Source organism: Chaetura pelagica, unplaced genomic scaffold, assembly GCF_000747805.2.
Source record: "Chaetura pelagica isolate M959 unplaced genomic scaffold, ChaPel_1.0 scaffold123, whole genome shotgun sequence".
NCBI classification, from domain to species: Eukaryota; Metazoa; Chordata; class Aves; order Apodiformes; family Apodidae; genus Chaetura; species Chaetura pelagica.
This window is the reverse complement of record NW_009953295.1, coordinates 3,893,667-3,911,101: the sequence shown is the minus strand read 5'-3', so window position 1 is coordinate 3,911,101 and position 17,435 is coordinate 3,893,667. Positions and strand designations below refer to the sequence as shown.

Genomic DNA, 17,435 nt, shown 5'->3' with positions numbered 1-17,435 from the left:
CCTGCTGAATGCTGATAGATTCCATATCACATGTGAAGCTAATTAAAGCAGCTTGTTTACATAAAGAAAGAAAAACATTACGATTCTGTAGATCTCCTGAGACTACCTTTGATGTTCCTGCACAAAAAAATAGAAGGTTTTACTGAAGTGCAGGGGAAGTGCACACAATGTAAAGGCAATTTTTGTAATTATCAAGGTATTATTTCTCCCTTGAACTCAAGCTTCAGAGAAAGTCAAAAGCACTTATTTTTTTCATTGATTACTTTTTATGTGCTCATATTTCACCTAGTTCAGGGAAAAAGAATTAATTCTGATGTAAAAATGATAATAATGGAACAAATCAGCAATCATCCTTGTCTTGTTTATCATCTTTGAAATTATTAAAACTGAAAAGACCTAATCCTAGCTTTTCAGTCGTAAATGTGCACTAGTTTTTGCAGTGTGATCTAACATCACATTTCAGAAATGGACAAGGAAGATTCGAAGAATAACCAGTATAGGTTGACACTGACACTTTTATGAGCTCAAGCATGGCTCTTCTTTAGGTGTCTGCTTTCTTTTCAAAATGTAACAGCCTCTAGTTAGTTGCTACGATCAAGCAGCTTACTTTCCTGCTATCTTATGCCTAGCTCTTAGACCTCTGTAATGTGGTGCCCTTTGACATCTTGTTCTCTCCTAAGGTTCTAAGAGGAGCCTTGATTTAGATTGGGATCTGGAGTTTTAGATAGCTAAGTGTGGTAAGAGAATCCCATGTTAGATGACAATGATATTTCTCTTCTCTAATATTGAGATTACAAAATATATAATACTTTAATGTTACCCAGTTTTAAGTTTAGGGCAAAGCCTCTTGTACTACAAACATTGGGCAGTCTTGAGTATTAGCAGCCTTTTTTGACAGGAATCAGCTTTGTGACAACTTTTTGTGAAGGATTTTGAATGAGGTCTATCCATGAGAAGTTGAGAAATCTGTGTTATTCCTTGTAACGGAGGAGAACATTCAGCAAATTCATGGGTAGAGGTGAAAGAAAGGAATAAATAATAAATAAACACAGAGAGGTCTTCCTTTGTCTTCATCCCTCCTCTCCTTCTTCGTCTAGCTTGCCAACTCCTTCTCCTCTTGCTTGCCCCTGCCATAAGTAGTTTCCACTGTTAAAAGTTAAAAGGTTCATAGCCAAGTGAGCAACAGACATAATAAAAGTAACAGGTGTGGCTGCATAATTGGGAGTAGAGGGAATTCTGTGAGAGAAGGGAACAGGACTCATCCCTTTTGCTGGGAATAAAGTATTATATCAACTCACTGTGCTGTAAAACCATCATGTAAGTGCTGTCAGTGAGTTAATGCCTGAAGTTAGATAGTATAAATTTCCTCACGTTGTCTTGAGGACTTTCAAGTTCAGGGACTCAGACTGTGTGAATTACCAAAGAAATTGTGGAGGGATATTTCAGTTCTTCTCTGCCTCATTCCTTATGGATCAGCATCTCATGATGGATAACTACAGGACTATGCTGCAGCTAACCCAGTAGTTCTTACCTTGTCATACAACCCTACGTTGGTCTGTTGGTTTTACAAGTTCCAGGTTGTACCTACCCCAGGTTCCTCAGCTTGTGACCCAACACAGCATTAGCTCAGACTCAGATAAGAAACCACCATGTTTTCACTGTTATCACTGGTGGAAAGAAATGGAAAAGTTGTTACAAAGGGAAAAATTTAGGAAGGAGTCTTTGGCTTCTATTAGGAGAGCTTTCCTGGTAACCAGAATGGCTTTAGTTTGCTTCTGGAAGCTTAAACTCTATAAAACCAGAAGGGAGATACATAAATACACACACACACACATATATATGCATGAATAAATGCATGCACCAGCACTGCTTCTTCGGGACAGTTCAGTGTTTAAAGGCTGGCAGTTTTATTTTGAGCCAAAGAATCAAGCCACCAATTCAGTTTAAATCATTCATCTTACTAAGTAGAAGTCTTTCGGGATGTGATTCCTTTAGGATGGATGCTTGGAAACAGTGTCTAGTAGGACACTTTTTAACTGCCAGTTTGTTTTCTTGTGCTGTTATGTAAAGAAACATTACCGTCACATAGCTGAGAACAAAGGTAAACTTTATGACCCATGAAATGTGTTTGTGGAACAATAAAGAAATCAATTACTCTTCACAGAAAGCAGTGGCAGGGGATAAAATGTCTTGGTAAGGAATCTGGGATAAATGATCATGTGTGCAAGGTGGATAAGGTGAGGTGGAGTGTGGCCTATGAAAACCACAGGTGATTTCCATCCTCTTTTTGAAGAATGAGATTAAATTAAAGGTATGGGTGTCCCTGTTGGCCAAATACAATCTTCCAGACACTGCAGATAGAACTTTACTATATGAAAACTTAGAATTGAATTGTAATGCATTTCTGATAAAGAGTATGTGTGTTTCTTGAGAAACCAGTGTAGTCACTGTAAAGTGAAAGAGGATTTGTAGTGATACCAACAGACTTTGGTGTAAAAGAAGTTCCTGCTGCTAAAATGGTGTCAGCTGTAGTAGTCTTGATCTAGATTGATTCCACCATTTTTTACCAGGAAGCATAAACTTTTATGACACATGGCATACTATTTATTTCTGGTTTTATTGTTCTCATATTGCTCTGAACAGCTGCTTCTGCTTAAGTGATGACATGAGCTTGTTCCTTTTTAATCAATAAAAGAGCATCGATGAAAGGAAGCATGTGATGGATTCTTCTAATGTCAGCACTAATGATCAGTGAATCTAAATTTATGTTTCACTTTTGTCCCCTTCCCTTTTAAAGCTGTATTTAGTTTTGCTTCCTGACTGTATTAAATCTGTAATCTCTTTTTACCATTCTTAGGTAAGTGCTTTTGTGCAAGTGACAATTCTTACCTGCTTGAAGTGCTTACTGGTCTAAGGCTTACTTAGGCTGGTTCCAAAACAAATAGCATTTTTCCAGCTGTGAAATCCAGCTGATTTTTGTTCTTTGCATAGCTTTGCTCTATCTTCATCAAACTTCAGGCATCCTTCTCTCCTTCCACGTTACTCCACTCCCTCCCTCGCAAGTCCCAGGCAAGTGATTGAAAGAAAGTACTGAAGTGAAGACAAAGCATGTAACAGAGCAGCCAACATCAAAGGCATGAAAAAATATTGACAAGATGTTGGTATTGGTGCACAGATACTTCCTCATCTGGGCTCCCTCTGTAGTTAGTGGAAAAAAAGGCAAATATCATCAGAAGATAATTCATCCTGTTCTACAGTAGGTGTAGAAGGTAGCTGGAAGCGTCTGGCTCTTCGCTGACTACAGAGGAGCACAGATAACCCACCTGAGACAAATACTTACATTTGAAATAGCTGGAATTATATATGATTAAATCTACATCTTAGGAGAATTTTCTTAGCAGCTTCACCACCTATAAAATGCCACTCCTGGTGCTCCCCAGCAGCATGGATGGGAACTACCGCTTCACTTTGGATGGAGCACTGCAACATTTCCCTTTTCAGAAACACCTTGTACTTCAAAAGAGCAGAGCCTAACTGGTTCCCAAATGCAGGCCCAGCTGCTTTGTGAAGGTGTTCTCCTCCTGTTTTTTGTACCCCAGCCCATACCTGTATCCATAGAAATTAATCAAGTCATAAGGATATAACACCAAATGCTCCAGATATTTCGGTCACAAAAGTAATCTGGGATCAGTTCATGTGATTATTCATCAAATACAGCAAGATACTCCTGTGAAATAAAAAGCTAAAAACCATACAGATGTAAAAAGATGAATCTGAATGAATGAGCACTTTGCCAAGAGACAGCTCTTAAAACAAATTAGTAATTTGGGAATACCAGCTCTGGCTCTGAAAGTGACTGGAACAGGGAGACAAGGATTTGCAAAGCCAGGAGAGGATGACTAGGGAGCAGTGTTGCCTGTAAAATCCCACTGTATCTGAACTGCCCTGGGAAGCCTCAGAGCTCCCCTTGCTGCCAGTAAGAAGCTGAAACAGGGCAAAAGAGTTTGACCATGTAGTCAGCACCCTATTTAATGGGCTGAAATGAAAGCAGAGCAGCTATTTAAACAATTATCCTTAAAAGCAGCTAACACATGGGTGGGGCAAAGCCCATGTGTTGCATCTGCTCAAACTAGAGAGGGTCAGTCATTAGGATGGTTGTACTAACACAGAGAAGGGAGAAAATACAGCAGTGCTGTTAGAACAATCTGAGTGAAGCTGAGATGCACTGCTGATGAAAGGAAATCAGTAACTGTGGTAATGGTTACTGGGTCATGAACAGGGGTCCTTGGATGCTGCAGGGGCTAACAAGAGCACCCATAATAAAACTAACCCTTCCTCTGGACATTTTTTAAATTTTTTTTTTTTTTTAGGTTACGTTCTATTTCTTGTATTGGAAAATGTAAACCAAGCACAGTTCAACCCTTTTTCCAACATTGTTTTGTTATCATCTGCAAAACTCCAATAGTTAGAACTCTAAGACTCCTAAACTCCCAAGAGTCATCTGTGGTGACCTTTTAAGAGAGTCTAGACAAGCATTTATTTGTCAGTGAATGAATTATCTTTAATTTAATATGTGCTCATTTGCACATACATCAAATCCATTCTCTGATTGCAATGTAATGGTGAGTCCAGTTTGGATGTCTAAGTGCACAGAAACTGCTTTATATAGGTTGTTTCATTTGGTAATTAGTCATTCTAGTAAAGATTTGCTTGTAAAGCAATTTGAAATAATTTCCTGGCTGTTTTAGGTCTGGTTTTGTAGCTGATATTAGATTATGAGACAAGAAAGAATACATTAATCAGGTAACTCTTCTCAATAACTTTGTTTCATGTTTCATAATGGCTATTGATTTAATTCCTGCCATTCTTTCATTGCTTGAAGATAAAAATACAGGAAAACACATCTTTATTCCATATAGCATCTTTCACAGAAACTGTATCATCGAATGCTTTAGCAAGTTAGGAACAAAGACAAGATAAATTACAGAAGAGTAGTGCTAAGTGGGTTGGTATATAGTAAGGATTAATGCTCAAGAGAGCATTTTTCTTAGAGGGTGAAATCACCTGGGACATCTACACTAGAGAACTCTCAGAATTAACATATATGGGTTTTATTTGGACAGTACAAGGTAAAGGCAGAATGTTTCCATGCCATTTTTTTAGATAACTGGGGTTGCAAAAGAGTTGAATCACTGTACTTAACACCTGTGAGAATGGCACAGCTGGCAGGGGTTAGGAGGACAGAAGACATGCTCTGTGGCTGGGGAAGCTTTGTGAGGAGCTCAACAACAAGGGTGCTAATGAGCAGTTGTGAACCATGGGCTTTCATGCCCTGAAGAGCAGTGGAAAGCAAAGATGGCTGTGTGAGCCACCCCCTGTTGTGGGTTTTAGCACACACGTCACACCACCCTGGGCAGGTGTCGATGTGATCAGGTACTAGTTTCCCCCCTCTCTGTAACTAACTATTGCAGCAAATGGGGTGAATAAAGTTCCCACTAACTCAAGAAGCTTGTTTATCTGACTGGTAAAGAAACAGTCTGTGTCCTAAAGATCTCTGTGTGTGCCTTGAGGAGCTAGAGTAAACAGACTCAGGACCTGTGCTGCCTTTCGTGTCTTACTCAACTGTGCGGCACGAGCCCTTTTGGGGCTGGGGAAGAGCTGGGACCATTAAGTCACTCTGTTCTGCATTTCCTGTGCAGACCCATGGGTCCCTTTCCTGTGGTCCCTTGCCCCTGTGAATACCATCATTGATTAATTTTCTGCAAAAGCTGAGCATCAACACCACTGGAAGAGAAAAAGAGAAAGCAGAACGCATTAGCTGTGTCTCCATATTATATAAATTAACTGTGAGTGTCTAAGGCATAACAAAGATACCATGAGTTCTGCCTTTCCCCATTCTGCCCTTCAGGATGTTGGGCATGAAAAGTAGAGACGTTTTCTGAATGAAAATGCCACCTTTATTTTGGAAGTGGATTTTTATCTTCTTTTTTCTTCTTGACATAAAAATGGATACCTCTCATGTGGTTTCTGTATTCTTTCCCAACATTTGTTTATCTAATTAATTCTGCCTTTTTATGCACAGGAGGCTTCTTAAATTTCTCATGGGACCTCTCCCCTGCCTTTGTTACACCAACTGGCCTTTTTATGTTGCTATTTTTCCTAATGATAACTGACACGATACTGGAAAACAGCAGACTTCTTCACAGGCAGTAAAGCAAAAGTCTTTGTGACCACAAACAGCAAAATCACCTCAGTTCTTATAATTTATTCATTCTGGCTAAAACCTAGCTTTTACTTTGATAATCCAAATGAGCACAAATTACATTACATAGGTGAGACAACCTGGTATTTGCTGCCAGCACTTCTATCTCCTTCCCCACCAGGAGTACTGTGTCCAGTTCTGGGGTCCCCAACACAAAAATGACATGGTGCTGTTGGAGTGAGTCCAGAGGAGGGCCACAAAGATGATCAGAGGGCCGGAGCACCTCTGCTATGAGGACAGGCTGAGAAAACGGGGTGCTAAGCCTGGAGAAGAGAAGGCTCCAGGGAGATCTTATAGCTGCCTTCCAGTACATTAAGAGGCTACAGGAAAGATGTGGAGGGCCTTCTTACAAGGGCTTGTAGTGAGAGGATGAGGGCAGATGGTTTTGACCTGGAAGAGTGTAGATTTAGGTTAGATATTAAGAATAAGTTCTTCCCTCTAAGGGTGGTAAGACACTGACACAGGTTGCCCAGGGAAGTTGTGGCTGCCCCCTCCCTGGAAGTGTTGGATGGGCTCTGAGCAAGGCCAGGTTGGATGGGGCTCTGAGCATCCTGATGTAGTGGGACGTGTCTCTGCCCTTGTAGGAGAGGGTTGGAAATAGATGATTTTTAAGGTCCCTTCCAACCCAAACTGTTTCAAGATTCTGCCTTAGCCACATGTTCTCAACCCTCTCACTTGCACTGGGTCTAGTGTTTGTCTTTCCTTACATTTCTCTGACTTCACTCTTTTGAGGGAAGAAATGGTTTTCTGCCAAGTGAGTGAATTGCCCTGGCTTGCTGTGTGTTTGGGCAAGCACAGGAGCTGCTGCTATGCAGAGCTGGACTCCTTTGGGAGAGTGATCAGGAGAGAGGGCTGGACATCAGGGAGCCAAAATAAAGACAGGAGAGCAAGATGCCATTTCAGATGGCAGTGAGCAGTCATGTAGGCTCAGCTCTATGCCCTTGGGTGCTATTAACAACAGCAAGAGGGAAAAAAATCTGAATCAAAAAGATCTGTGTGGTTGCTGATAATATTCGACAACGTATAACTGGGCTTGCTGAATTCAAACTGATGATACTGTGGAAAGGCTGTATGTCTCTAACTTGGTCACTTGATCTAAGCAGAAGACTTGGTATAAACACCTGACACCGTAATTTGTACAGTGTCTCTGTCTGAAGGCCTTCCTGGTAATACAGGGATCTGCTAGGGCATTGGCTACATTATTAGGTGCATTACAGTCAGCAGCAAGTGACATGTTAATGCATGGGGCCTCAGCTCCAGTTCCTTTAAGAGCTGTACTAAATCTGATGCTTTTAACAACAAGAAACACATTGGGTTTATTGTTCTTCCCTCTATCATCTGTAAGCCTGTCTAGTAAATAGTTCTTCAGGCATAGGCTGGGCAGTCATAGAGGTCTTTCATTATGACAAAGTGCTACAGCTGGAATTGGCATTAGTGAATAACAAAGATAACATAATCCTACCTCCTGTGGTGTGACAGCAGAGCCTCAAGTCCAGCAGTGATCTTACTGAAGAACCAACCTTTGGAGAGAGTAAGTTGGCAGGCCATGAGCAGTGAAGCACATTACTTGGTGTAGTGAAAAACCTCCTAATCAGCTCAGTTGTGAAAACCAGTGTAGTAGGAGCCTTGTCTCATCTTAATTTTCATCACAGCAGCAAAACTCCTGTCCTGAGGGCAGGGGAAAAAGTGGCCATTCTGGGAGGGGCTACACAGGAGAGGACTTCCCAAATTAGAGAAAATTAACACAAAATTAAAAGTACTTTTATACCACCCCACCTCACAAGACAGGCAGTATTTAGCTGATAGCAGTATCTGAAATGCAATGCAATGAGTATAATTGTCTTAATTTTGTGAGTTATTAATCTATGGCACTGCTGAGGTGCCATGGTAACAGATGCAGCTCCTGGTTGAGATTGCAACAGGTGTGGGAAGTCATTCTCTGTTTTGAATTTGTGACATAGTTTTTGTAAACTTCTGCTCTTACATATTCATCCTTGGTGTACTGAAAAAATGCAGTGGATTTATTTAAGCCCATATTATGTTCAGAGCTTGGAGACACAGGGAAATCAAACCAATGGAAAGGTCCACAGATTTAAACTGTATTTTGGGGAATGTAATGTTAGGAGCAATCTGCAACAAACTGCACCAAGCATTTGTTTTCCAAATATATTTGCTTGAAGCTGTGTGGAGATAAAAAGGGCTTTTCAAACCTGTGGTATAACGTTTACACAGCTTTTTGCAAAGCATTTACTTTCCAGAGCAAGAGGTATGGGATGACAATGTTTCTCAATTTATGTTGATGAAGGTAATTGTGATTCTTCCTCTGTCTGGAAAAAAATCCCAGAGAGATTTGATGAGCAGCCCAATGCTTGGAGACATTGGAGGCTGTGCAATGCAAAAGTAGCCATTTATCATGAGCAAAGTGAGTCTGCTAGAGATAATGTAACTGAATCTCATACTGAGGTGATTTTGCAAACAAAAATTGATGCATTTTCCAAAGTCTCAGATCTACTAAATCTAAATTGAGAGAATGAGGCATCTCACACAGCATCTGGTGCTAGAAGTGACTGTCACTTATATGACAGTTGTGCTTTCTGACTGAAGGCAGGTAAGTGCTAAATTAGAGCCATGAGGAAGCCAGGTTTATGTGAGAATGGAGACCTGGAGCCTAGGGAGCCTCACAGGGGTGTTTTACAGGGGTGTTGGAAGTAGCCAGTGAGGTGCCAGCCTGTAGCAAGTGGGTGCTTATGCTGGGGAGCGATGTGATTTTGTGTCCACTGGCAAATGGTGGCTGCATGTCTCCGTGTGTCACACGGAGCCAGCAGCTTGTGGGTCAGCACACAGATTGCTTGGGGACATGAGACACAGTGACCACGTGAGAACGTGGCTGCATCAGACTCCCCGTTGGTTCTGGTCTGTGGCCAGCTCTGAACTCCAAAACCCTACCTTGGAATCACTGTGGGACACTGTTTGTTGCCAGGTGCATTCCTGGGAGATGAACAGTGTCAGTGACCAGCTCCTGTGGCCACAGGGTTTCCCCGGGCTCTGTTGCCTTCACTGGGCTCTCTTTCCCAAGAGGGTGGCAGCGCAGCCAGTTGTGCTGTAAGCCAGCTGAGGGGCAAGAGGTTGTAAGACAGGTGTATTCTGCAGTTAAATGCATGCCTTTTCTGAAAGAAGGCAGCATGAAAGAATTCAGAAGCCCAGCCTTTCACTCTTGTTTTGAGTTGTTTTGGGTTGGTTTTTTTTTTTTTCATTTTTTAGTGTTACCATATTTCTGTGACATGACTGAAGATGGATGACAGCTCTTCAGTTAATAATATGTGCAGAAGTCCCTCATTCCAAGTACTATTTTTCTCTCCCTTCTGCTAAAACACCTCTTAAACAACTGGCTTTTGGGTTTGATTTTTAGGCCTTCATGGCACATTTTTCACTGTTTAATAACTGGCTTGTAAATAACCAAATTACTGTATTCTGTACCAGAACCAGGAGTAAATGTTCAGATAATAACAGCTGTAGAAAATGGCTGCAGAGCAATGAAACAGCAAGAGCAAAACTTTTTTTTTGTTTTGTTTCTGGAATAAGTGCTAAAATATGTTGTTATAAATAATGAATAGCTTTCCTGACAAAACATACTGCTATTAAAAATAGAGATGAGATGACGTGATGGATAAATAGTAATTTTTTTAGAAGTGCTATTTCTTTTACCTATCAACAAAAAATCTCTATGTTCAACTGAACTGTACTGCTTTGCTTTCATGACAGTACTAGGCTTGTGAACTCACCAACAATCACCTACCATTCAGGAAAATAAGCTTTTGAATTTACAACAGCTCTTAATTTGGCTATCTTGGCTATGTTTTTTAGAAATAATTGATTTTGTACTTTGTTTATGTGTTTCTCTCATTCTCAATAAGCAATGGGAGGTTTGAGAGATAATATAAATCTGTAATTTTATTTTAAGTATTTGTGTTCCTCTTGTCTTACTACTTCTCTTATGATTCTAATACATATAGAAGTCAATTTAAGTCATAAGAACCCCCAAGTGTAACATTCTGCCACTTTGGCAGTGTAATAAATATTACTTCAGTCAAGAAACAGTCTTCTTCCTTTCAAAAGGACCATTCACTGAAGTAGTTGCTAGTAGGCATGGATAATAACAACATATTCTGGCTGACAATCTTTCACTTGCACACAACTCCTTGAGTAGGTAGATGTTCACCAGTATGCCTGAGGAGTGCAGAGGGAACTCCATAGCTCCTGTCTATACAACAATTTACAATGCATCTTTATATGCAGTCTCTTACAGCTAGATGGTGAGACTGAAAGGCCAGCATACTCATTAGGTGATTTAAGATATCTCCATGAGTGGAAAAGGTTGGTTTTGGGGATTCTAGATCATCAATAAGTTGCTCGTGTGTGAAATGAAAAGCCACCTTGAGGTCAGCTTCCAGTAAATCCATCCTGAGCTCAAGCAATTTGGAAACACCTGGCTAAGCCCACTAATTATTTGATTGACTGCTATGACTTGAAAAACAAGATAGAGCTATCAGCCAATAATGACTTAATCTGAACTTTTAAACAGTGCTGCTTTTTCAAATAGAGAGAGCAGGGTCTGCAGAAATGAAGTTGCCACAGGGCAACACAGCTCACTGGTTTGCAGTGATAATAGCACTCTACAAGGAGCCTGCAGCCTTCTTGATCTCATGAGTTGCATGCCAGGGTGTTTAGGCACCTATGTTCTCAAGGTATGACCCACCACACTGGGGGGTTGAGGGATAGTGGAAGGGCAATGCAGCCAGCAGTGCTTTCTTAGGGTTTCTGTCTCCTCCTGGCACGATGGAGCTGGCTGCAGAGGGGATGTCACAGGTTCCCAAGAGCAGCCAGTGCCATCAGCTTCAGTCACTCAATGCGCTCCTTTCCTCCCCATGCTGAGGATTCCAATTACACAGCAATCCCTGTGGCAGTGCTGGTTTGCCTCTGATTGTAGGACCTAAGACCCATGAGCTAATGAGAGATTAAAAGAGTGTATCAGGAAACCTTTGAAAGCTGTGTTTCTTCTGCTTTTAAGTTGTACTTTATGCTGATTCCCTGAGAGCTCTTATTTCCAAATGTTTGATATTCCTCCGACTTGTGTGTCCAGTGCTATGGGTTTATAAGGCTGTAATTTTTTACCTGCCCAGGGAAGTCACCAATGCTGTGTCCCCCACTGACACTATTGACATTGTGCTGTTCTTAAACTTACATAAGCTGAAGAGTCCATTTGTCAGGTGGGTTTCTGATGCCTTATAAATTTTACACGTGAAAACAGCATTTAGGTAATGCAGATATGAATTTTATATAGACAAAAGGGGTAAATAAACTGTAGGGATATAATTTTGGTAATCTATATCTGAGCATTCCTAAAATATATGTTGTGAAGGAGCAATTAATGTTAAATAACAAAGACGTTCAAAATTCTTAACTGGAATCCTGGTCTGTGTGTTCTGTCAATTAAGGATGCAGTTCTGGTAGTTTCCAAGGGAAATTTTTAATCTGTTGCAGTTATTAACTATAACTTAATAGTGATGTAAATTAAAATTAAGCTATCATGTTTCCAGGGTTTCTCTTGTGACTTCACATCAGAAATGCCAGAGATGTGAGAAATGAATGTTAAATTATGTTAAAAACACAGCCAGAGACTGCACGTTAGGTTCACCTTATATCCTGCAGGTATCCACTCATGCAAACTCAAGGTGCAGAGTCCTCAAAGTCACAAAACCCTGTAATCCAAGCAAGGAAGGAGTAACAGCAGCTCTCCCTCATCTGATGGTATTGGGGCTCCCAAGGGGAGCACCTTGCCAGGTGTACAGAGGGTTTCTCCTTCAGGACTCACTGAATCTCACTTCACTCACAGCATTGCATCTTTCAGACATGCCCTCAGGACAGACCAGTGCCGCCTGAGGTGTGTGTGCTAACAGCACACTGACTGGTCCCTAACGGGAGATGCCTACTAGTGCCTTTCTGAGTCCTGCTGTTCTCTTCAGAGCAAGTTGGGCAGTGAGCTTGCCATTATCTGGAATTGTGCTGGCCCTGTAGTTGCTGCTGGACCTGCAGCTGCAGTCACTCTCAAAGATAAAGTGAGCGCGGCCAGCAGGGGCTCAGCACACCCACAGAGCCTCCTTCCCTGAGCCCACTGTCCCACCACCACTTCTGCTCTAACACTGCGCCATGTGCAGTCCTGGTGATAGAGGATTAATGATACTTAATGATCCAAGCACCTTGGGAGGAAGAATGAGGTCTGAGGCTGCGGTTGCTGGGCTATCAACAACAGTGAGGTGCCTGTGCTGCAGCTGGGATGTGCACTGAGCTCTGCTGTGCCCACTCTGAGACTGAGAGGCAGCCTGGGAGCCCCAGCAAGGGCAGGGGCCTGGGCAGCACACCCCAGCCCTTTCAGAGGTTTTTGGGTTGATAAAAGTTTTCACAGGCTAGTTATTAACTTCCTACTATGTCTTTACCTGTATGTGAGAGCTACTACCACTGTAGTAAAGCTCTAGAGATGGGTGTAAGCCAACAGGAACACAGCTTTTTGCCATGCTCCCTATGACCACCAGTGCTGCTTTATTAAACAAGTTGATTTAGAAGAAATCACCGCTGAATTTAATAACTCTTGCAGCTGACCTAGTTTTCTCTAGAAAGATTTTAAGCTTTCCTAGTAGACTTCATGGCACGTCACCTCAGCATCAAGAATTCCTGCCTTTTTTCTACTGCATGACTGGCTGCCTGCCACGTGGCTTTAAAGTGAATTACAGCAGGGGGAAACATTGGTTAAGAATACTCGAAAAATTAGTGGAACTGTTTTACTTAAAGAGTTCTGTTGAAAACATTACTCAATGTGTTTCTCTTTCCTCAGTTAGTAGCCTCCATCGTGTTTATCAGCTTTGGCGTGGTAGCCGCGTTCTGCTGTGCAATAGTTGATGGAGTGTTTGCAGCACGACACATAGTAAGTACAACGATTTTCTGTCACCTTTCTTTTTTGATTACTTATGTCTTTTCTAGCAGGAAAGCATTTTATTTTTGGTATATGTCTAGCAGTATATTATCATATGTATATATATTTTTTAATAGTCCTCCTTTTATAGTCCTCCTTATTGGAGAAATGTCATTTGGCAAAAAACCGACAGGAAAGCCCGTCATGCCAATATCCAGAGATGGTGCCAACTGTTTATTCATCTCTCAGGGAGTTCCAAATACAGAGGTGATGCAAAATGATGTAATGACAGGCATGCTGTAATACAATCCTGCTTAGGAAAGGTGAGACACCTTAGCCACCAGCAGCATTTGTTTCCTTTTGCGCAAAGGCTTTGTGGGCGCAGTCAGGGTTTGGAGTGCACCAGACAGTGATGAGCACCAGCAGTCCCCATGGGATCTTTAGAGGGAAATGGATTGCAACAGCACAAAGGGAACATTTTCTTGGAGCAAAGTCAGCTGAGGAAGTGGCAGGCTTTGGTTAGAGGTAGTGTGAAGGGGGAACCCCTTGAGTGACAAACATCCCAAAATTTACCATCTGCTTGCCATCAAAGGATGAGTATTTCCAGCATGTCTTCAAAACCTAGTCCTCCTGCTTCCCCCAAACCTATTGCCATCTCTGCTTCAAAATAACATCTGTAGGCATTCCTAGCTCTGCAGTGGCAGCAGTGTTACTAGTATTTCATTACTGTCTGTGAGTGCCTAGCAGTCTTTCTCCTGACATTCTTCTGTAAGCACTAGACAACTTAGAACAAAGGGGTTTGGGTTTTGTTTTTTTTTAGCAGAGTTTAAATTAAAATATTAGTCAAAAAGGAGCAATAGAAGAAGAAGAAAGTCTGGGTTGTGGAGTCAGTTGAATATGCCAGTTTACATGTTAGATATGTGTTGTTTGCTGTTCTATTTCTTGTGACAGCATACCTAAAAATCTATCTAAACCTAAACTTTTTATTGAGCTTTGATTTCCGAAAGTATCAGGAAATAATTAGTTATATGTTTTAATAGACACTAGAATTCAGATATAGTGCGCTGCATAATACAGCAACTTTGAGGGCATGTGATCCCCTCACTGCTATGAGATATCATGGGCCTGTTCATCATTCTCCTTATGTTCATTGAGGGGCAGCATAACACCACTGGCATCAGCAGAACCACACCTGAATTTTCTCTTAGCAAATGCATCACAATAATTAGGCTTTGGATCATTTGGAGCATAAAGCCATAAGCTGATTTCTTTTTACTGTTATTGAAGAGGACTTTAAAACAAATGTGGGCTTCAGAACTTTATATGCATTGCACAGGGAAGGAGTCATCTACTGATATAAAAAAATTAGTTGTGCAATGTGAGCATGAATAAACACGCTGAATTGTAATCGTGGTCTGTGCTGCACAGAGCCTGCATGATGCTGCACTGGCCTGGTTTTACTTGGATTCACCCTCCTGTTGCTCTGGATGACTACTGGTAGAACTTTTCTCTGACTAGGGTAAGCCCAGTGAGCCTTTCCATGGGAGCTGCTTGAAAGAGAAGGAAAGTAGGTTCCTATTTAGGTTTCCTGCTCATGAAAATTCAGTGGTTGTGCCCCAGAAAACCATTGTCACTTGTTCAGATATTGGACCTGTCTCACAGGAACTAAATTTATTTTTGTCCCACTTTGATGTGATCATTAGGAAGCGCTCAAGTGGCACTTGTACAGTCTTACACCTTGTAGCCGCAACACAACCATGTAGCCACAGCCCCCCACTGCTGAGGCTAAACATGGCATTGCCTTCTCTGAGGCGAGTTCCTCTGCCAGAGGGCAGTGTACATGCTCAGCTTCAAACACAGAGACATCACCCTGTTGTCTTTCTAGATTATTCCTTTGTCAGTTTGCTCTCTTTTGGCTCTAAGTTCCTTTCTCATATGCTACTGAGCTATTTTAGAAACAACACTGCTTGCTATCTAAATCAAACAACAATATCAAAACAGAGTTTTATTATATCCTGACATCTGGAGAAACAACATTTCCTATGTAACACCTAGACTGCAGGTTCCTCTCCTCATATTGTAGCACAGGTAGCTGCATGACATCACTTGCTGTCACAGCATGTCCTTGAGCTGTTGCTATGGACTCAAAGTGATTCAGTTCATTGCAGCATTCTGCAGGGACAAAGCAGGCCAATGAGTTGTAGGGGAGCACCAAGGCACAGAGTCATTACACTCACCTAAGAAAGCATCTTACAATCTTGGGTCCAGTTCTGTACCTGATTAAGTCAGTGACTGGGTGTGCCTGTGCAGAGCTGCAGGCTGGAAGGGGCTGGTCACTGTCCAGCCATGGGGGTGGAGCGCCAGAGATTTGCATCCCAGTGGCAAGAACCTGCTTCAGTCACAGGAGGGCACACTTCATGGAGATCTGTTTCCAGCTGTTCACATTTGGGCCCAGTTTTGTTTATCACCTCTGCCTCTTCTGGGTCTCTTTCATTTATTTCAGGCCAAAAGAATACTTAGTAATGCCACTTGCTGGAAAACTAACTTGTGTGTCCACATGGTCACACTCAATCTCATTCTCCTCCTCTGGCTAATAAGAAGCTTGACAGGATCAGGTGAAGTGAAGGTGTGCATCACCTAGTTTCTCTGACTTGCACCTGGGGAAGTCTGTAGGGCTGGTACTGTAAGTACACTTCCACTTGGATGAACAGGAATGGTGAGACCTTACCAAAAGGAGTGTCATGCAGACTATGGTGTCATCACCACTGTGTTCCCTTCCCTTTGTGTCACAGCTTATTTCCTTCAGGGAGGGCACTAACACCATGTTCAGACTGTTCCCCACAGGCCAGTACCAGCCATTTTCAGACCTGTGTTGTGCTGTTGCTACTTTGGCTGCTGCCTTTGGGAGGTGACTGTTGGAGAATTGGATTAAACTATTCTCCATTCAGGGAAAGGACAAACTCCTGGCAGGTCAGAGCAGGTGCCCAGGTCTACACTACAGCTGTAAAGTTTTTTTGTCAAGAGGAGCTGGGCTTTTCTGTCTGCAGTGTCAGGGTGCTGATACCAAGATTCCAGGTCCCTTTTCTCCTGGAGGCAGAAATACTAGCTGAAGCCAAGCAGGCTTCAGACCGACAACAAATGCAACATTCTTCACATCCATTTGGAATAAAATTCTGTCTCCTGTTTTTAATTTTATTTTTAACTTCATTTGATTTGGAGGGGATGTGAAGAGGACAAATCACATAATTCTAGTTTTTTTTACTGTGTGCCTGCTGTGGAACAGACACTATTGCTGTTACACGTTTTCTCCTGCTGTTGTAAAACTGTGGATAGAATAACAAAATACTTTGTTTTATTTTCTTCACAAGAAGGCATAAAATTGACAACAATTCTTCCAGGAAAGGGAGGTATTTAAAAAAAAATACATTTAAATTATTTAAGACCCACTTTTAAGCACTTTGCTTAATAGAAAGCTCTGGAGCACAGCATTTATAAAGCTAAGAACACTGAAGGAAAACCAGCTTGATTTAAAACAGCAATTGCTTATTTAAAAAACAATGGAGATGTAATGTACTGTATAAAGTTAATTTTGCCATTGGTCCCTTCATCTGCACTTTTTACCTTCAAACAAAGAGAAGCCAGAATAAAATAAAACTAATCAAAGCTAGAATTTCAGAAAAAATATGGTGATCACAGGATTCCATTATCTGCATTTGTGTTTGCTTGAGACATTTTGTTAGCAGATGAAAATAGCCCAGTTGTGCAATAGCTAATGGAGATCATTCAACAGCTTCCTCTCACACACAGGGAGACCTGCTGCCCAGCCTCAGATACACATTCTCTGCAGTACCTACTGCTCTTCTGTCCATGACTATGAACCTTGACCTTTGCCACATGTTCCTTAGCTTTGCAGTTATTCCCCAGCCAGAACCTAAAATAGCCAGCAACAAAAAATCCATTTATGAGGTAAGGAAATTGCCTGCAAGAGCTTCCTGAGAACATTAGGAAGACAGCAGGTAGCAAAAGAATGGGTAGATATTTTAAGCTGTAAATACAAATGCTTCTCACCATCTTTCCACACGCTCAGATGGCAACCATGGAACATTGGTACTGACAAATGGCCAGTCTCATTTTCCTGAAGTATGGATAAAGAAAGACTCAGACATGCCTGAAAGCTCTAGGAGAAACCAAGGGCTCAGTCAGGGA

At 41.6% G+C, this 17,435-nt stretch overlaps 1 protein-coding gene across 1 annotated transcript in view; it reads left to right on the top strand.

Annotated features, from left to right (window-relative positions):
• Positions 1 to 17,435, top strand: part of TMEM255B (transmembrane protein 255B) — a 64,238-nt gene that overhangs the window by 10,231 nt on the left and 36,572 nt on the right. The window contains exon 4 of the mRNA XM_009997960.1: positions 13,152 to 13,241. Within this exon, the coding sequence (XP_009996262.1) occupies positions 13,152 to 13,241 (90 nt within the window). The remainder of the gene's footprint in view (positions 1 to 13,151; positions 13,242 to 17,435) is intronic.